This window comes from Quercus robur, chromosome 7 (genome assembly GCF_932294415.1).
Source record: "Quercus robur chromosome 7, dhQueRobu3.1, whole genome shotgun sequence".
Taxonomy (NCBI): Eukaryota; Viridiplantae; Streptophyta; class Magnoliopsida; order Fagales; family Fagaceae; genus Quercus; species Quercus robur.
The window spans coordinates 47597734-47620214 of record NC_065540.1 but is presented as its reverse complement, the minus strand read 5'-3'; the positions used below and the strand labels follow the sequence as shown (position 1 = coordinate 47620214).

General features: G+C 32.1%; 1 protein-coding gene and 1 long non-coding RNA gene across 2 annotated transcripts in view; both read left to right on the top strand.

The window, feature by feature from the left end:
• The window catches only part of LOC126691521 (L10-interacting MYB domain-containing protein-like), a 37572-nt gene extending 17916 nt beyond the window's left edge, over positions 1-19656 (top strand). The window contains exons 4-5 of the mRNA XM_050386553.1: positions 18618-18819; positions 18911-19656. Of these exons, the coding sequence (XP_050242510.1) occupies positions 18618-18819; positions 18911-19483 (775 nt within the window). The 3' untranslated portion in view covers positions 19484-19656. The remainder of the gene's footprint in view (positions 1-18617; positions 18820-18910) is intronic.
• Positions 19657-21505: 1849 nt separating this feature from the next.
• LOC126693727 (uncharacterized) lies at positions 21506-22481 on the top strand. The gene is made up of 3 exons (XR_007645482.1): positions 21506-21537; positions 21629-21860; positions 21942-22481. It is a non-coding gene; the product is annotated as an uncharacterized LOC126693727 (long non-coding RNA).

Sequence of the window (22481 nt, the reverse complement as noted above, 5' to 3'; positions counted from 1 at the left end):
TCAATTAGTATCAAACGTCATCCTTGTTTTCCAGAAGTTATAATAATAGGCATTATCCATTTATTATATTATCAAGACTAATCTCATCAGTCATTATGAACTAGAGTCTCTGTCGAAGACTTGAAGTGTTGAACATGAACGGTTGAAATTGTTTTACGTGCATCTGAATAAAAGAAATCCCTTTCAGGCTAAAGGATTTAGATTTAACAAAATCAGATTTACTCCAAAAGAGAATTAATATACGAACAGTGGTATAAAAACAGCAACTTCAGTGACATTTCCTTTTACCTAAGTTTTCGATTAAAATTCTTTAAACGAGATCTTGGGACACTGTATGGTCTAACAAGTTTGTGTGTTTTTTCATTTTGTAAGATAAGACATTCAATATACAATTATTATTGTTTACTATTTCTTTACAACATGGGACATGGTATCTTACAATTAGTATATAATAAAAATAATATTGGAAATAGATGTAGGCAAAAATGATATTGTTCTGATTATAACAAGTTATATCATTATTTTAAAAATATTTTATGCCCCAAAATACTTCTTCGTTATTATTATTATTATTTATTATTAGAGAAGTTGTGCCCCAAGATGCCAATAGTGATATATAAAAACAGTAACTAAAAAGAGAGATGTTACGTTCACAACATTTTTACAATATTTTCATAACAAATCACAGGTGGTTAGTTGTTATTGGTTCAAATTTGAACCCAACACTAAGATTACTTTTTTGCCCCAACAATAACAATTAGTAACAATCTATCACTTAAGATTTATTGTAAAAATATTGTGAAAATTATGTGAACATTTTATTTCTCAACCAGAAAAGTCTAGAATGACATTTGCTGTCCTAAGTTTCTGATTAAAATATTCTAAATGAGATATTGACGCGTACTATTTATTTAACCAGATCTTTCCTCAAAAAAAAAAAAACAAAAAAAATCTAACAGGATTGCGCAACTTCCATTTTCCATTGAATTATGCTAGGACACAACCTTTGGCACAATTTTGTGCCATAATTCATCACATGATGAGTTGTGATTGGTAAAAATATGTCCCTATATGGTCCACTAGCATATTCTTACTAATTACAACTTGCCATGTGACGAGTTATAGTACAAAGTTGTCACTAGTATAATTCTTTTCCATTGATACTTGCTCATAGTCATGTCATATGCTAGTGCTTATTCATTGCGTAGACAAATTCAGAGAGAGAGAGAGAGAGAGAGAGATTATGTAAACAAATTTCCAATACCATAATATTGGAGTTCTTGAGAGATTTACACTATAATATTGTCTGATGATGCACAAAGTCAAAATATTCCCTATCATTGTCTAACCAGATTTTGTGGCCTTTTCCAAGATTAGAAAAAGAGTAACATTATATACTCGTAGTGGTATAAAAAGTTAAAACAACCCCTACAAGTCTACAACGTCATAAAAATTAAAAATTAAAAATAAATAAATAAATAAAAACTAAAACTAAAACTAAAACTACTACTACTACAACGTTAACACTTAACAGCTGTTGAGCACCATAATGTTGTCTAAAAGATTGTATGGCATCTATTTTCCTTTGGTACCTGATTTATCCATATGTTTACTATTCTAAACAGTATATAGCAATGAATTGTTTTTCCAGCTTTTATCCTTGTCCTTAGAGCAACCACATCAGTTCGTTCAAATTTTTTGTCTATTTTACAAGAAAAAACCTACTTTTTCTATTTTATAGATCCATTTTTACAAAACATCCACACCAGTTTACCTATTCTACACATTTATTCAATAAAATATTCATTCTTTTATAATTTTTTATTATTCCCTCTCTCACTGCCCCTCTCTCTCAAACCCACAGTCTATCACTACCAACGATCACTCCACACCCAGCCACCATCATCACCATCCAGCCACCATCATCACCACCCAACCGGCATCATCAATGAAAACCAATCCACTCAATCCCAAACCCATTCATCACCCACCCAACCCGAAACCCAGTCAAGCCAAATCATCACCCACCCAATCGACGGCAAGATCATCAAAACCCACCAATGAACTAGAAAAAACAAGCCGATCAAGATTAAAACCCACCAACCCACACCCACAATCAACCAAAAAACCAAAAAAAAAAAAAAAAAACCAACAACCAACAGATCTGAGCGAGATCGACGCCTCCGACCTAAGCAAGATTGACGCCTTGCAACACTGCCACCTCCTCGCGACAACCACCGCCATGCTCTCCATCCGGCCTGAGACTATAGAAGAGAAGTAATGGGCTGCACTGTAGCTCCTCGAAGGTAGAAGAGTTAGGCCAAGAATATAGAGAGGTTTAGATTTAGGGTCGAACCACCATTTATGGTGGTGTGATGCTCAGAGGTAGAGTTTGAATGTTCATCGATGGAGCTTGGGTTGAGAGAGTTTCAAAGAGAAGCTGAGACCTGATGAGAGGCGTTGGTATTGCTCAGTGAGAGAAGAGAAAAAAAGAGAGCGAAAAAGGTGTTTTATACTGTGCAAATATAATATTAAAATAATGATAAACAAGCTACAGTAACCGTGTAAATTACACGGTTACTGTAGCTCAAGGAAATTTTTAGAAGACTTTACACATTTTTACGCGAGCTGATGTGGGTGTTTTTTAGTTCAAAATGTGTAAAATTTGTACTTTCTTCTATTTTAGAAGACTATAACAGATTTGATGTAGTTGCTCTTATGCATTGAAGTTAGATGAATAATTACTCTAAACCTTGGCCTAGCAATGAACTTTTCTTATGAGCTAATGAGCTAGAGCATCAGACCATTAGTATTAGCTGTGATATGTCAAATGTCATTTTAACACATTAAAAATCATTTTATCTATTTTACTACATCATTTTACAATAAACTTGCAGCAAATGTTTTATTTTAACATTATAACATATTCAAATAATATATAAAATAATAATAAAACATATCTCTCTTCTCTATACTTTGAACTAGAACTCATTCACCACAGACTTCATGACCTTAGGGCATGTTTGGTAGACTATAATAGCCTCTGTAATGTAATAGTTATTCCTACGATTTAGTTATTCTTTAGTTTGGTTATATTTTTATTACAATGAATAATCATTCCTTATGAATAGCTATTCTTCAAAATGAGAAATAATTATTCCTCTTTAAGAGGTTGTGGTGTAATAATTTCAAAACTTAATATATTTCTAAGTAAATAAACTTTTCATATATATCTAACAATTATAAAATTAAAAATCATAAAAAAATAATACATATCTATCTTAAATTTTTTTTTTTTTTTAAAACAAATTTTAAAGAGATATAATTGTATGAGTAAGAAATTTTCTAATATAAATGTTAAGTTTCATTCTAATGTTATAACTCACAACCAAACTAATGAATAGGTTTAGTTATTACATTACAATACATTTTATTCCCAATAATAAAGATTACAATTCCTATCGTAATCTCCATTTAGTGTACCAAACGTACCCTTAATCCAAATCCATTATGACCACCACTTATAACCACCGGTCACCGTGATGCAAAAAAAAAAAAATAATAATAATACCAAGTGCAAAACAGCACTAAAATCAACCAACCACAAGCTACAAATATAAACCTAGCAAACCATAAGCTGCAACACAAGCCATTAGCCAAGCCTAGCCCAAAACCACCGGTCATTGAAAAAGTGAGAGAGAAAAGAGATCGGAACCCATTACTAGATTAGAACCCATTGAATCCACAAACCCACCACCACCAATGACCTCCCAAAATCAACCCAACCACCACCAGCCAAAACCACCAAAACCCCAAAATTAGCAATGGTGGCGATCGAGAAGTGAACCAGAGAATGGAGGGAGAATGAGAGTGATGAGTCTGAGAGAGAGAGTGAAAGGGAGAGGGCAAAGAGAGTCTATGAGAGGGAGATAGCAAAGAAGAGTGGGTGAAGAGGAGAGGGCGAGGAAGAGTGGGTGAAGAGGAGAGGGAGGAGAGAGAGAAGAGAAGGAGATGGTGAAGAGAGAAATGAAAGTTTGAGAGAGGAGACAGAAAGTTTGTATTAAAAACCAATAAATTTTGTTTATAAGATGCTACAATTCCCTTCTACTAGTAGAAGGGTACTGTATTATGTTATAAACAATTAGATTTTTGGCACATGTGATGAGGTATAGTTTTTGGTGTTTGATATGTCAAATGCTAAAAATTTAGTATTTGGCACACTTGATGTTTTTGGCACATGTGATGAGGTATAGTTTTTGGTGTTTGATATGTCAAATGCTAAAAATTTAGTATTTGGCACACTTGATGCCAATGATTTTAGCTTCTAGTGTGCTAAATCATACCAAATGCCATTTTAGCACCCCAAATATTTAAAATTACAGAAAAGAAAAAGAAAAAGAGGAAGCCTTTATCGTTCTGGTGTGCTATTTACAAAAATCTTTCCAACTTTTTAAGGATTTTTTGGAATAGCAACTCAATGTAGCAAGTGCATTTTTTTTAATCATTTATCTTTCTTGGATAATTTATACTAATTTTTAATGGGTTTAATGAGTAAAAAAGAAACTAAAGTACGGTAAATTGTGAAATGGTGTGTTAAAATAGCAAAAATAGTATTTTAGGTGTAGTATCATTTTTTTAAGAGACCATATGTAAATGCTCTAAATGATTGCTATAAGATAGTCTTTTTACTTATTCCAAAGTTGAAATCCTTTTAATTTTGAACAATGTATCAGTTATTATAAATTCTATGGTATAAGGTTTACAAAATTTTTTCTTTTTTTTTTTTGAGAGAGAAAAGGCTTACAAATTACTGTGTCACTAATCATAATAAACTAATTCAAACATTTATTAATTTGGTTGTTGTAGTCAATCAATTATATATATCATTGTCATATCATGTAAACAGTTACGGCAGCTTTAACATTATTCTTTATAAGTTATAGGCTTATAGCACTCTGCTTTTAGGTTTTCATTTTCGTTTTTGTTTTTTATAATTATTATAGCAGATCTTCTTGTTCTTCTTCTTTTTTCAATTTTTTTATTTTATTTAAATAGCATATCTTAATTTGGCTTATATAGATCTACATTTTAACTTTCGATTTCGACTTTCCTGTATTCTCCTTTTTTTTTTTTTTTTTTTTTTAATAGAAAATTTCAATCTATGGCTTTCTCTCCTAGTGATAGCTCTTTATCATCAAACCAAAATACCAATCAATTTTTGATATAAGCGGGGATTGAAAACTATAATAACACTATAATCAATTTTAGATGCATGAAGAGTGGTTCAAAGCTTTAATTTGGCGTGGTTTTTTTTTTTTTTTTTTTTTTTTTTTTTTTTATTTGAGCTGTTTTTTAGAGCATATGATAACACTTGAGCTTTGCTGGCTCCCACAATCTTCACACCATTAAATCTACTTTGATCAGTATTCTGTGGAAAAAATTAAACATATTAAGATTTACTCTGAAAGAAGAGTATTTATTATATATTAATAAACTATTTTAGTAAACTTTTAATAGAAAAATAAAAAAAGTGACTAACTTTTTTTAACAATTTTATTTTTATATTTTTCATAAAACATTTCCTAATTAAAATAAATGATTCATGTATGCTCTAAGGGCACACATTAACAGGCCCATATATACATTCAAAATTGCACTGTTGGATATATTATACATTTTATATTGTTCTAAAACACATTCAATTTTATGTTAATTGAATATTATTTATGATTTGAAAATATATATTATAATAAAATAGTTATTAATTTCTAATCATTTTAATAGAGAATATAAATAGACAATGTAATATCTGGCAAAAATTTTACTTTTTTTAATGTGTAATATAATCAAAATTAATTTTACGAACAATAGAACACATAATAAATATTTTACTCGAATCATAAAATAAATTTCTTATTAAATTTTTCAAAATAAACTAGTTAGTAGCTTACACACGAAACTACATATTCAGATCTCTTGCTATGAAATTTTTATCAGAATAATAAATTTAATTAACTCTTAAGCAAAAAGTATTTTATCAAATACTCTGTAATAAGTCTAATCATACTCAAGAAAAGTACAAAAAAGATGAAATTTTATTGATACTTCCAATATTACACACTTCACTGCACATCACACAACACTCATGCTATTGCTTCTTATTTCACTCACACACTTGCAGCAATAGGTGGGAATAACCATATATAGAATACAAAGGAGGCAACTTCCTAAATTCACTCACTTAAAAGTAGCAAAGTTGAATAAATATAAAAGTTGAGTCAACAAAAGCAACACTTCTTCGTCTGAATAGAACTCCATGAGTCCAAGTCCGCGTTGCCATGTTTTCCTCACTTACGGACGGAAACATCAGATCAAAGACAAAATCTCACTTATTAAAGTAAGCTATGTCTCTTTCTTATTTGCAGCCACCCTAATAAAGACATGCACACACATTTTAAAAAAAAAAAAAAAAAGCAACGTAATATTAAAAGAGCTACATGCAAAATGCATACATAACAAATTACTAGGCTATTATTCTGATCGTTACTTATTTTGTGATGGAACGGGGAGATAGGTCACTGCATTGGGCGCAGTGGGTGGCGTAATCTTCAGCTGTGAGCCTCGCACAGGAACGGGGACATAGGTCCCCTGATTGGGCGCAGGTGGAGCAACCTGAACCCTTGGCAAAGCTGAGACGGTGAGAAAAAGAAACACCGCTGTGAGTATGATAATCATCATATTTAGAGACTTCATCTTACTTTGTAAGTATAGAGAGTTAAGTGCAATTTGATAGAGAACTTCTCAGCTATATAAAGAGTAAATTTTACCGCATAGGCATTAGTAAAACCATGGGAGATAATGGTATTCTTTCAACTATAAATTGTCCACTTTGACCGTCATGAAGTTTTTTAATAGCTAGGGTCAAAGAAAATAATGTAATTTATTCTTGTGTGGATGGATACTTCACCAATGAGGAAATCCAGCTCATAGACGGGTACAGTTGAGGAAGAATTCAAATTAAACACTTAAGTGCGCAGTGGACTGCAATTTTTGTTGATAAGATTCCAAAGGATTAGCTTGCATTGACGATAAGTAAAAATACCACCAAGCGTTTGTGTGTGAGTGAAAGTAATTGTAATGATCGTGTAGGTAATCCTCTCATTAATTACTTCTTGCACCCAACATGCAACTTGTTCTCATATGTGTGGTGAAAAACGATCTCCTAGCCCATTTTCTGACAAGACCCTAAACTGGACAACATGAGCTTCTTCTTCTTTAATTTTGGAGAGAGAGAGAGAGTAGCATGAACACCAATACTAATATTACGGCACCCTTTCTGTGTCAAAACCCATCAATGTTAAACCAATAAGAGCTCCAAAAATTAGCGACGTTCAACATGTAAGAATGATTATTTAGTACCTCCCAAGCGTTGTTTCCAAGTCGAAGTGTAAGATTGATTATTTTCAACTCTTTTTGAATGACATTTTCGTAAGAACATGATTTGTTTTTTAAACTAGTCGACTCGTGGGATGGATCTGATTCTCTTTCCCGAAAGCAAATAGGGCATCTAAAAGCGGAAACATCGCCATACCAAAAATAGAAAGGCGCCTTCCAGACCAATAGCAGCATCGAAGTTCGGTACAGTACTCATGGTTAAAGAGTATGTGAACTCAGAAGAGAATGAAATCGTGTAGCTCATCTAATCTGTTAGCACTGTATATGCTAGGCTTACACACAATCTTATTATTCGAAACGAGGAAAAACCAGATTTTTTATTTTTTGCTGCAGGTTATTAACACGAATGTAATATTGGTTCTCCATTGAGCTAGTTAATTAAATGGAGTAGATTATCAAAAACAATGGTGTTAGAGGCAAAATATGAACTCAAATGGAATGTATATCGACATTTCTATGATAGTCGGTTGAAAATGCCCACTATTTGGACTTTTCAAACGTGTATGTAATCAACAAAGAGCATTGTTTATTTCGAAATTGTGATTTTAAGTCATATTTTTCCTTATATTTTGTAACGTTAACTGTCTGTTGTATATAATAATATATGTGATATTATTTTCCCATCACCAAAATAGTATGTTGAATTCTGTAATATGGTATTTTGAATTTTGTAATATTCGGTAAAATGACCACTATTTGGACTTTTTAACATGCATGTAATTACCAAAGAGTTTTGTTTGTTTTACGCAATGTATTTTGTATTTTATACACATTGTATTGTATGGCAACACTTTGTGTGTAAAACATACTGTGTATATAAGGATTTTCCCATTGCGAAAATGGCATTTTGGATTAATCAAATGAGAATAACTTTAGAGGAATGTGAGGTCATCAAATCCTCAGCCATATTTTTATTTTTATTTTGTTAGAGAAAAGAGATGCGGCGTTAAATGCCAAATCTATGAAATCATGAATCTCAGCCTTATGCATGTGTTTTAGATTATGGTTATAACAAATATTATATACTAAATTGACCCTCTAATAAAAGTGTTGAATACTCTAATTAGAGAATTACAAGAATTTGGATTCAACAAAAATAAAAGTAATGCTAAATTCGCAATATTATCACAACAAATTTTATGCGATAAGTTGTTATCAATTCTAATTTAGGCTCAATATTGATATAATTTTTTTACCTATTAGTAACAACTTGTTGCATAAAATTTGTTGTGAAAATATTGTTAACATAGCATTACTCTAAAAATAATTTTGTCCCCCCAAACATAATCCTTAACCCCTTAAACAAAGGGGAAAAAAAAAAGCTTAAATAAAAAAAAAATATAAACATTAGCCCAAATAACAACAAAAATAACTCAAACAAGAATAAGATTGGACCAACAAAATGAACATATTATTCAACAAAAAGCCTATTCAAAATCAAAAAATAAAAATAAAAATCATAATCATTTAAATTTGTAACTTGTTCGTCAGTAGTTATGCTCTCTTAGACTTTACAATTGCAACAATTTTGCTTTTCTTAGAGACTCAGCTTGTAGTTGTAGCAAATATCATCAATCTCTCTCTCTCTCTCTCAATTTTTTTCTTTTCTATTATCATTTCAAACTATTTTTCGCTTTATTACTCTCATTTGGGCATTCTCAATTCCAACTTTATCACTTATCAATCATTTTTTTTTTTTATTCTTTTTCTCTTTGTTAGTCGAAAGAAATTATAGTACTTCATGTGTTAGCGTGTTTTTTTTTAAAAAAACGTTAATAAATTTAAGTTATCTCTTTATAAGATTTGTAAAATTAAGTTTCTTAATGACTACCCCAAGAAAAATTCCTAGAGCCGCCACTAAATAGGACCTATATAGCCCTACTAAACCACTAAGAGAAGTGAAATCAAATTGAAAGAACAATATCTAACAACCTAGGCAAATATTAAGACCCCCAATATCCAATTTTACAGCTAATTATATCACTTTTAGTTTAAACTAACAAATTAATCCATGTGTAAGTGATTATCCAATTGAAAAAATCTATGGATGGAAATAAGCAATATAAAGCAACAAAGTAATATTAAGTGTAGAAATAAAAAGATAAAACTAAATGAAAACACAACTACATGTTTTTGAAGAACAAATTAGGGCCCTCGGTGAAAATCCACCATGCTGACTCTCCAAGTCAAAACTCCATTATGAAGTAGATACAGTACAAGATTGATATAGACCCCCTAAGCCTAAATCTCCCTAAGTACTTGAGCCCTGTGAGTTCATACTAGCATTTGACTTCACCGAGTCTATTCCTCTACAGAGTCATGCCAGTTGAGCGACCAACCACTAATCACTAAGTGAGACTTGGATTTGTGGCTTGAACCTCCAAAAATACCTAGCAACCAACTTCTCTCTAACACTCAGAAATGGTTTAGCTAGTGAAGGTAAAAATCTCTTCTTTAAGGATATATATAGCATGGTGAGAGGGAAGAGAAGAAAAAAAAAAGCTACGGATTAACTCAATTGGAATTGGTTTTATCTCTCTAAAAGGATGAGCACAATAAGCTTCCATAATTCCTATTAATCTTCTCTCCTCAAGGTTTTCTCTAGTTTCTAGAGATAATTGGAATAGATTGAATGGGTGTGTGTTAGTACCAAATGAGCTGGCTGCAGATAAGATCAAAGAGCTGGAATCTGTTCTTGAGCCAAGTTGCCATTTGACTAGGTTGCAAGCAGGTTACAACACACATAGGACAAAAGGCTCCCCCTTTCTTAATGCATGGCAACCTTGTAGGCAAGCTTGGTCGTAAGCAATAAGTCATGATCCCACTCTCAACTGATTTTACCAACTTAGATAAGGAACTACATGTAATCCCCCCCCGGCGGCACGGAACATTTATCAAAATATGATAAAAACACATAAATTTGGCACGAAAAAACAACATTACAAATTCTTCAAAAAATAACAAATTAACAAGAGCAAACATATCAATAGTAGAAAAGAGAGAGTTCATTTATGTTCAGTAGGCCTTACCAAACCTTTGGGAGAATGAGAAAATATATCCTACATTGAGTATATGTTTTCGCTCTCTCAAAACCAGTGGGACTCAGCCAACATTATTAATTCCATTTCGGAACCTATTTCGTTTTGTTCAATGGAATGAAATATTTCGGTATCGATTTATTTCAGCATATCGTTTCAAGCTATTTCGGGTTCCTAAAATATATATATATATATATATATATATATTACTTTTATATAAAATAATGAATTATTTTTTAAAAAATCTTAAATAAAGTGGGCTTAAAAAATATTTATTCATAATTTTCAACAAATGAAATTCACATTTTGATTAATTGTAAACAATTTAATAAATGTATACTGTATACTCTTTCATCTTAAAAACAAATGCAGTAAAGTTGATAAAAAAATTATGTGAACATTTTTTTAACTTTTTACTTGTGGTATTATTGTAAATAAATAAGAATCTTGGATTTTTTTTTGAACTAGGAAATTTCCTAGAAGTTTCCTTACTATCTCCTCCTTTCTTCTTCTCCACAAACTTCTCAATCCGCTTTTTTCTTCTTCTTTTTTTAATGCTTTCTTTGGTCTTAATGCTTCCTCACACAAGTAAGGTTGGACCCCAACATACCCAACAGGTAAGTGTTCTTTAGCAAAGGAAATGTCAACGATAGAGAAGTGTGGTGGCTTAAAGAGACAAGGATGAAACTTAAGGAGAAACGGTGAAGCCCAAAATGGCAAGTTTAGGTTTTAGATTATTATTTTTTTTTTAAGTAATAAAAAAAAAAAGAAGGCAAACTCTAGTACCGGCCGAAGTTATCTTCTCGGCTGAAATTGGTCGGAATTGGCCGAAATGACCCGAAATAGGCCGAAATTTGACTCGAGGTGGAACGTGAGGTATTCTCATACTAGTACAAAATATTCCGATCAGAACGGTCCAGAATTAATAAAATTGAACTTACCAGCTATGAGAGAGGAGAAGCATATACCCAACCCAGGGTATATTTTTCCCTAAGTGAAATTAGGGTCAATTGAGAAAAGAGAGTATCTTTTCTTTTTCTTTTTCTTTTTTTACACAAGATAAAAATTCTATTCTAGTCTAATTTAAATATTTTTGCTAAAATAAGTTGATGTGATGTTTAATATACTAACAGCACAAACTATCTTAAGAGTAATACTATCATAAAAAGGATCAAAGTAATAATTTTAAGAGTAATACTACCACCACAAACTATTTTACAAACAGTTGATGTGACTAGTTTTTTACTAATTTTCATCTAAACCCACCATTAATATCACTTTTTCATTTATCAGTAATCACTCACCATATCTGTAAAAAAAAGTATGTATGTCTAGTATTAGGGCAATGCTTAACAATCAATTTAAAGAAAATTTTTATAGGAAAAAAAAATAATTAATATTTTGACAGCTTTTTTTTTCCCCATAAAAATGATGTCAAAAATTTTCTATAATGGATTGTTAATCATTTCTCTAAGAGTACTCATTATAATGACCCCTACTCTAATTTAAATAGATACATGAACATGAATCGTGCAAATCCTTTTCAACTATCATTATGTTGTAATAAAGTGGCATTTAATTATATAATTTAATATTAATTGCACTAACTCCTTGGGTGAAAGTGACGTCTTATACATTTTTTTAGATAAATTTATATATTTCAAGGCTTGAAAATTTTTTAACATTTAGTTTATATTCTTGGTGAAATTGATTAGAGTTCTACATATAGCACATGAGCCAATAAGCTATGTAATAATTACCTCATTATAGTAATGGTTCTTAGGTTTAATTAATTAAAGGTGGAAAAATTGGACACGACCCACGAACCCAACACGAAATTAGTAGGTTATTAGTTGAGACTTAATAGGTTCGTGTAATATTCGGGTTAACACAACTGACCCGTTTAATAAATGAATTGGATTAGTGTTCAACCTATGGAACCTATTTAACATATCTAACTTGTTTAATTAAATGATATTTTACCAATATACCCTTCAAACCTTAGGTATATAAACTTATTAGTTGTTGTGATTTATTTTTTTGAACACATTGTGATTGATTATTTGTGATATTGAGATATGTTTTAGTTTTAAATGATTATTTGTGATACAGTTACTCGTTAGTTCTGAATTTTATATTAAAAAATATATATTTGTTTGTTTTTTCCTAATTTTTTATTTTAATAAAATCTGATAAATAAGTTGACACGACTGACCCGTTTAATAAATGGGTTGTGTTAAAATTAAGAAATCTTGACCTGTTTAATAAACATGTCATGTTAATATTGACCCATATGGTCAAATACTCATATGTTGACATGATCCGACACTTGAACACAAATTGCCACCCCTATAATTAATACCCCAAATTTTTTTGAAAATAATTTTTCCCTTAATAAGCGCTTGAGCTATATAAATCACTATAAATCTATATATTTCGTGACTTGAAAATTCTTTGACCTTTACACTGTGTTTGGTTGGGGTGATTTTAGGGAGGATGGAAAATTGAGGAAAATAGGGTGGAAAACAGTGTTTTTCACTGTTTGGCAAAAGAAGGAAAACATTAAAGAAGGAAAACCCGGGAGAAAATTTTCTCTCCCGGGCCCACAATTCTCATTCTCCCAAATCGCGAGGAAAATTGTGGGGAGAAAAGTGGACTTATGGCATTTTTACACAAATTCCCTCTCCCACTTACCCTCATTCATGACCTGATGGCCTTCTCACCTACATTTTTCTTCTCAAAAAAAAAAAAAAAAAAGAGTGAGAGCTAGAGAAAAAAAAAAAAGGAAAGAATGAGAGCTGCTAAAAAAAAAAAGGACGTATACAGTAAAGAATTGAACAGTTAATGAAATAAATGGCGAGTTCAAAAGAGGAAAGGCACATAAAACTTGACAACAGAGAGTGAGAGTTGGAGAAAAAAAAGAATGAATGAGAGCTGCTAAGTGCTGGAACGTTCTTGAATGAGGGAGAAAAAGAAAGAAAAGAAGGGGGTGGATAGAGATAAGGACAATGTGTGTAGAGGATCCGGAGAAAAAGAAGAAGAAAAAAGAAAAGAAAAAGAAAAACGTATGGATGAAATGAAATGAGAGAAAGGAGAAATAATATAAATAATAAAAAATCCTAATTGAGAAATGTTACCACAATATTTTTACAATAAATTTTAAGTAACAGATTATTATTAGTTAATATTGGTGAGTAAAAAAATAATTTTAGTGGTAGATTTAAATTAGAACTAGTAACAACTTTTCACATAAATTTTATTATAAAAGTATTGCGAAAAATGTTGTGGACGTAACATTTCTCATTGAAAAATATAATTGTTGGTAAGTTTTATATTATTTAATGAGTACAAATAAATCTGTTTCTTACCTATTATGTAACAAGAGTATAATAATCAATTTATATAAATTATATTTTCTATCCTCCCACTTTTCTTTTCAACCAAACAAAAGAGTTTTCCACTCTCCCACTTTTCCATCCCTCCAACCAAACACACACTAGAGAAAACTAAATATTTTCTATCCTCCCACTTTTCCACTCTACCAACCAAACGAACCCTTAGTTTATTCTTGGTGAAATTGATTAGAGTTCTACATATAGGACATGAGCAGCTCTACGCTACGTAAATAATTACCCAATTCCAATGGTGGTTCCTAGGTCTATTTAATACTCCTTTTTTTGTTTTAATAATTTCAACTTTTATAAAAAGATCCCATCTCATTATAAAAATTCTCAAAATTGTAAAATGATGTTAGAAATATCAGTGTTATTAATTCCGTTTTATAACCTGTTTCATTTTGTTCAGTGGAACGGAATATTTCGGTACCGGCCTATTTTGGCATACCATTATAAGGTGTTTCGGGTTCCTAAAAAAAAAAAATATATATATATATATATATATATTTAAAAAAAATCTTCAATAAAGTGGGATTCAAAAATATTTTATTATAATTTTCTACAAATAAAATTCATATTTTGAATAATTTTAAACAATTTAATAAATGTATAGTGTATACTCTTTCAACTTAAAAACCAATGCAGTAAAGTTAATAAAAAAATTATGTGAATATTTTATAACTTTTTACTTGTGGCATTATTGTAAGTAAATAAGAATCTAGGATTAGCTTTTGAACTAGGAAATTTCCTAGAAGTTTCCTTACTATCTCCATTAGTCCACACGTATTTTTCCATTTTCACTTATCATATCCTTTCCATCTGATCTCCTCCTTTCTTCTTCTCCACAAACTTCTTGATCTGCTTTTTTCTTCTTCTTTTTTTAATGCTTTCTTTGGTCTTAACGCTTCCTCACACAAGCAAGGCTGGACCCCAACATGCCCAACAAGTAAGTGTTTTCTAGCAAAGGAAATGTCAACACTAGAGAAGTGTGGTGGCTCAAAGGGACAAGGATGAAACTAAAGGAGAAACAATGAAGCCCAAAACGGCAAGTTTAGGTTTTAGAATTTTTTTATTTTTTTTTTAAATAGGCAAACTTTAGTACCAGCTGAAATCCTCAACTCAACCAAAATTGGAAGAAATGGCCCGAAATAATAGGCCGAAATCTGACCCAAGGTGGAACATGAGGTATTCTCGATCGTACTTGTTTGCATACTAGTACGGGATATTCCAACCATTCTGGTTGGAACAACATTGAATTAATAAAATTGAGAAATATTACAAATTTTTATGTCCATAATCACCAAAAAAAATAAAATAAAAAATCAAAATAAAAAATTCAAAGATTCATTTATTAGATAGTTGAAGCCCACCAATTACATTTATGGACGCATCAATTTGTATGCTTTATTATGTAGTAAAGTTTGTATTACCTTTAGCATTTTCCAAGATTGCAAGATAATAAGGGTATGTTTGGTAATTGTTTTTTCTCCTTATTTTCTGTTTTCAAAAACAATTTTCTGTTTTTGAGACTAAAAAACTTGTTTGGCAATCCAAAATGGATAGAAAATAAAAATTGTTTTCAAAACTCAATTTGTGAAGGAAATTGAAAACATGCAAAAGGCTGTTTCTAGTTTCTAATTTTTAAAAGTTAATAAAAACACGCATTTAATTTAATGAATCTGTCTCATTTAATGAGTTAACATTAGAGTTCAAATCCTAGTAATAACATATTTTAGTATTTTCTATTTTTTTCTTCAAAAAACTATTTTTTTTAAAAAAAATTTCAACTAACCAAACATGTTTTTAATTTCAAAAATACAAGGAAATTATTTTTTCTTTATATTCCCAAAAACAAGTTTTTGAAAATAGAAAACAAAAACTGTTACCAAACATAACCTAAGTAATTTTAAAAAAAAAAATTCTAAAATTTGGTTGTGTACTATTTTTCTCCCTTCAAAAACTCAACCCAAAATATTATACAAAGGCCCCACTAAATTAAAATTCTTTCCTTAATTAGAAGGTGGTATATGGTGTTTCCAATACATGCATCCTCCCTCTCACATGAGGATGGCCCCCACAAGTGTGAGGTCCATCCTCATATGAGAGGAAAGATACATGCATTGGAAACACCATGTATTTTCTTCTTAATTAGGCTCCCAAATTATATGAAACCGGCCTTGTACAATTCTCTTTGTACTATCCTTTTACACTATTTTTGAGTCTCTTTCTTGTGTACTTTTATGAATTGAAGCAGGCTTACCATCAGTGTTTACAAAGTCAGCAATGACATTATTATTTGAACTTTTTTGTTTAACTACCGAACTTAAACTTTGAATTTTAGTTTAATTACTATATAAATGAATTTATATATTTTCCTAGTGCTGAGCCCGAACTCGTTCATTTACAACTAGACCCGGTAAAATCCAACCCTGCCATGTTAATTCGCCCGAACCTAAAAAATAAATATGGACACTGATAGGGTGGAGCAGAGAGAGTGAAACGTAAGATTTGGATTACACAGCAACCGTATCACATTCTTCTGTATGTTTTTAAACTACCTTGTAATGTTAATGTTCTATCTCGTGCACTACAGCGCTAGCCTACCACGATAGGGAATCAATTTCCCTTTGTTCTCTATTGTCTTATAAAACATTACTTGTCATCACTGTATTTAAATATAGAAGCTTTCTGCAAGATTTTCTATTTTCAGTCTATATGGAAGGGGATTGAAATGGCGATCTCCATCATTCTTTGTTTTGACTTATACGACTAAAAATTTAATACTAATAACGAATATTATTCTATGACAAAGGCAAGTGGTTAGGCCTAGCCTATTGGGGTTTTCTTTATGGTCAATAGCATGGTCAACATGTTGACCATGCTATTGACATGTTGCATCCGACATGTACATGTCGAGATGCATCATTTTGATATATACCCGCCACGATCCAATTCAGTTGAGTGAAGGATCCAATATTGATTAAGTATTTAGTCAAAACTTGAAACCATCTTTAAGTGCCCTTCAAGTGGAATATGATACAAAATGTAACATATGTATTAGACATGTGTAATGTCCTTCTCACAAGAAATTGGATCTCATGAATGTAAAACCTATCCCGATGTGAGAGAGGTGTCACATATACCCAATACATTAGATAGACACTAAAACCTCGTTGCTCTTAGAAAAAATTGCAATAACAAATATTATTTCTTAAAATACAAACTCTAAATTACAAGAAATTCATTGTTGTAGGCTGAAAAACATATTATAAAATGTCATATTACAAAGATAAATATACGGTAGTGTCAATATGAAAACAGTGTCAAGCAACAATACCTTTCCCAAAAATTGTTATTAATTCAAAGACTAGAAAATTTGTGTGTCAAGATTATTAGAAAACAATGGATTTGAGATGATGGTACAATTTTTCAACCGTTGAGGTTGGATAATGAGTTCAATTCTTCAGAAAGTGTAATTACCTCTTTTATTCTTAATAAAATTTATTCAAACTTACTCTTCCTTGAAAAGCCTACACATTTATAGGAAAAATTGTAAGATCCTGTAACGTTGTATGTGGGCTTTGTTCCTTTCTGTTTCTCCTCTATGTCCATTCTTTTTTTTTTTTTTGGATAGGCTCCTCTATTCTTTTGTTTTTTTCTTGAAGCAGCGTTTGATTAGACTTTAGACTAGAGTAGAGTAATTTCTTTTTGGGGATTACCATAGGGGCTAATTTATAATTTTAAAGAACTTCAGGAGCAATCTCAAACTTCAATAGGGACTAATAACTAATTTATGACTCAGCTTGCTTTTGAAATTGGAACCCGTTTATCTCCCACTACCTTTACCAATCCAGAAGACAAAATGGAAAAAATTCCGTTTATCTCTCTTTCTCTCGCTGAGGACTTTCAAATTCGAATGAGCCAAGGTAATAACACTCTCCCCTCTCTGCTTTTGTTCGAGATCTTCCTCAATTTTCTGGGTACACATTTATTTCATTGGAATGTTGTTTCATTTTGCGATATGCATATCTGGGTGTCGTGGAGGAATATGATCGAAGTTTTGATTTCATGCCCCATCAGCAGCAGACGCACCCCATATCAGCAGAGCACGCACACCCATCAGCACCCCACACAAGTTTTTGTGTTTTAATGTTGATTATTAGTTATTTAATTATCTGGGTTTTTAAGGTTGTGGTTGAAAGTCTTTTGCTTGATATGAATTTTCAAGTTTTAGTTATGTTATGGGGTTATATTTATTTTTATGTTTTCTAGTACTGAGTGGTAGCTTGAGTTTTTTGGGTTGGTTTTTGTGGTTTTTGTTGATTATTAGTTATGTGATTTTCTGGGTTTTGAATGCTTTGTTGTAAGAATTTATTGCTTAGTTTAAGAATTGAGGTTTAAGCTATACAATGTTTTTTTTTTTGGGTACTGAATGGTAGATTTTTTTGCAAATTTTATTGTTTATGTGAATTTTTTGGTCTTTAACAATGAGGAGTGGAAGTGTTTTGCTTCATTTAGAATTGGAATTTAATGTAAATTTGAATCTAGTTGACTCGTAAATTGTTATTTTGGTATTTGTATGATTTGTTCTCAAGGTTAATAACCTTGGATATTGCAGTTGATTTGTTGGATTAAGATTATTTTGAAGATCACTATATGGAATTGTTAAATGTTTTGGGCAGTCTCATCTTCCTCTTTTCTGGATTCTCACTATTTGTTAAAATTTCAGTGTAAGACTTTTAAGAGGACCTCTTGTATACATATACTTGAAGCACTCCTATGATAAGGACCAATTAAGAAGTAGGTGGGATGTATTAAAAGGTGATTGGAAAGTGTGGGAACAATTGAGAAATCTTGACACAGGATTAGGTTGGGATGCAGTGAAGGGAACGATTGCTGCTACTGATGATTGGTGGGGCCTGAAGTTGAAGGTGAGTTGAGTATTTTATTAATATGTAGTTAGTTGGAAATAGTTTTTTTTTATTATTGTTATATGAGTAAAATTACAATTACATTTTGTAGGAATTACCCAAAGCTAAAAAATTTCAAGAGAAAGGTCCACAGAATCTAGAACAACTTGATATAATGTTTAGGGATGTTGCAGCAACTGGGGTAGCTGCATGGACCCCTTCTTCAAATACACTCCCTCCAACAATGCCAGAAGAGGGTGTTGGTGATTCAGATGGTAACTCCGAATTTAAGGATAACCAATGTGACATGAATTTAGACATTGATAGTTTGCAGCAAGGACATACTAGTCAGTCACGTAGTTCAGGACAAAAGCGAACTAGTGAATCAATACCCTCACAGAAGAAAAAGAAGAAGATAAGAGGAGCTGCAATGTTGGACGATCGTATTAGTCAATTAATAACTATATGTCAAAATAGGTTTGAACGTACTTCTCAAGAGTCACCAAGTTCAATTAATAATGTCATGACGATTGTGAGAGCACTTCCTGGAGTGGAAAATACGTTTGTGGTTCAAGCTTCCTATATCTTACTAAAAAGGTCACATAGAGAGATGTTCCTTACTTTCAAGGACCCAGAGTCACAGTTGGAGTGGCTACAAGAAATGATTTATAACCAAAAGAAGTGACCAACCTTATGTGGTATTAACTATGTTATATTAACTTTAAACTAAGTTAGCTATGTTGTATTAACTTTAAACTAAGTTATGTGATATTTAGTATTAGTTTTGGACTAATATATGTGTAATGTAAATACATTTGAAATTTTCATTATAGTGTTATGTACTTGATGTTCTGAATTGTCTTGGTATGTTCTGATTATTATGTTGATTTATATTAAAGTAGTATTAGCAATGGTTGATTATTTTGTTACTTTGTTGTGTAGCTTAAACCAATATGGATGATTATAATGGTACTCATGAGAGTGACCATTTTATTACAGAAATTACTGTGATGATCATGATGGTGGTAATTATAACAATGTTAACAATAATAATGATGGTGATAACAATGATGATGATGATGGTGATAGTGACAGTGATGATGACAGTGACAGTGATTCTAATGATGATAATGATAGTAATGACGATTCTGATGAGGAGTTTTACCAGCTTGTGGCAGTTACCTGTGAAACAGTTGTGACATATTTCAATAAGTACATTAATAAAACTCATTGTTATGATTCTAAACAAACAGAGTGGGCTCGGGTGAGACGCTGTATGAAAGGTAATAAGAAATTGTGTTATAATATGTTTAGAATGAAAAAGGAGGTGTTTCATAATTTGTGGCAAGTTTTACAACATGACTATGGACTTCAACATTCAAGGAATATAAGGTTAGAAAAGTTAGTGGCAATCTGTTTACCGATATTTGGTCATGAAACATCTAACCGAATGGTTCAAGAAATATTTCAGCATTCGGGTGAAACCATAAGTAGACATTTTGAGAAGATGATCACACTGTTGGGTGCTCGCTTTGCAGCTGCATATGTAAAGCTTTCGAATCCAACTTTTAGTGAAGTTCCAACCAAAATACAAGACTGTAAGGTTGAATTTATTCAACCATCTAATTGGCTTTATTCCGTGCCAAATTTGCTTGTATTTCAGCATTTAGTAACCCTGTATTTAGGTGGGATTGTTGTAAGGGTAGTGAGTGAGATAGTGTGAAGATTGCTCAAGAGTGTGCAAGAAAACAGAGTGTCGCGGCTGGGACTCGCGACTGGACTCGCGGCTTCAACCCGCCAGAAGATGCACACGTGCCAAGCATGCTGGAAGATGAACAGTCATGCTAGCTGGAGCACTACAGGACAAAACAGGACAACTGGCCATACGGTTAACTCGCGACTGGAACTCGCGACTTAGTCAAGCCGCGAGGTCAAGCCGCGAGCCACCCCTGTTTTGGAAAAACCTGACGTTTCGCATTCCACTCCTCTTGAGTATAAATACCCTTTTAACCCACGATTGAAAGAGAGCTTCCAGAGAGAATTTTGAGAGAGAAACCCTAAAGAAAAATCAGATTGTTTCACCCACAATCTCTACCTTAGAGTCTCATCAAAATCCCTCACTCTCTTCCTCTCCATTGTCAAATCCTTGAGAGGCTATTATACCAAACCTGGTTCTCACCATTATCATCTCTGTGAGACAGACGTTTGGAGTTCTGGGAAGCAGTTAGGAAGGAGCCAATCTTTATTGGTTGATGCTACGGTGTAGTAGCGGAATCCGGAAAGCTAGAAAAGAAAAAGGTTCGGCGCAACCTCGTTGGAGCAAGAAGCTTGGAGGGCTTAGGTGCACTGGGTAGATTAGGCTTGGAGGGTCTATTGCTGTCCTTGTATCCCAACTGTATTTTCTAGTGGATTGATTACCGCTTGGAGGGCGGCGGAGAGGTTTTTCGCCGAGGTCTTCGGTTTCCTCTTCGATAACATATCTGGTGTTATCGCTGTGTTTGCATCTTCCTTCCTCTCTATCTCTGCCTTTACATTATCTGCTGTGGTTTATTTTGTTGTGGCTTAGATAGTTGTTTAATCAATTCCATGTTATAGCATATGTTAAGTTTCCGCACACTAGTTGTTTAACATATTGCTGTGTTGATTAAATTGGTTTTTGGGGGTCTAAACGTTCAAAAGTGTTTTTGTACACGTTTTTGAACTTTCAAAGACCATCCAATTTATTGGCCACATTTCAAAGTATGTGTACTATTGTACATTTGAATAAGTGCTATTGTCTATAAGATAATACAATGCATGTGGAACTGAAAACTATTAATGTTTTTATTAGGATTGCATCGGTGCGATTGATGGCACACACGTGATAGCGGTTGTACCTATTGAGAAGTCCATTCTATACTTTGGAAGAAAGGGATATCTAACCCAAAATGTGATGGTTACATGTGACTTTGATATGCTATTCACATTTGTTTTGCTTGGATGGGAAGGTGCAACACATGACACTTCCATTTTTCTTGATACTATTCGTAAACAAAGTAACAACTCTCTGCACCCACCACCAGGTTTGTGCCATGGTTAATCAATTGTTCATTATATTGACATATTGTGTGTGTGTGTTAATACAATTGAATTTTTTTTTCTAGGGAAATATTATGTAGTTGTTTTTGGATACCCAATGATGAAAGGCTATTTGGCACCATACAAAGGGATATCATACCATCTTCAGGAATTTCAAAGGAGAGGTGGAAGCCCTAGAACTAGACATAAAAAATTTAATTATACTCACTCATCTCTTCGATGTACGATTGAGCGCACTTTTGGTGTGTGGAAGAATAAATGAAGAATTATCAGAAACATGCAATTTTTTCCATTTCATATCCAAATACTTATTGTATCTGTTACTATGGCTCTTCATAATTTTGTTAGACTAAATGATAGAGATGATAGGGGCTTCATAAACGCCAATAGAAATTCAATTTCTAGAAGAGAACATAATAGTGAAGCAGGTAGCAGTTATGAGCAGAACTCAGGAACTTTAACAAACCCTATGATGGTGGTTATTCGTGATTCCATTGCTAATTCCATTTAGGGGGATAATAATTAGTAGTTGTCTATTTTTTTTTTTTTTTTAATATCATGTAGTACAATTTAAACTTGGGTTATTGGTTTGTATTTTATCATCT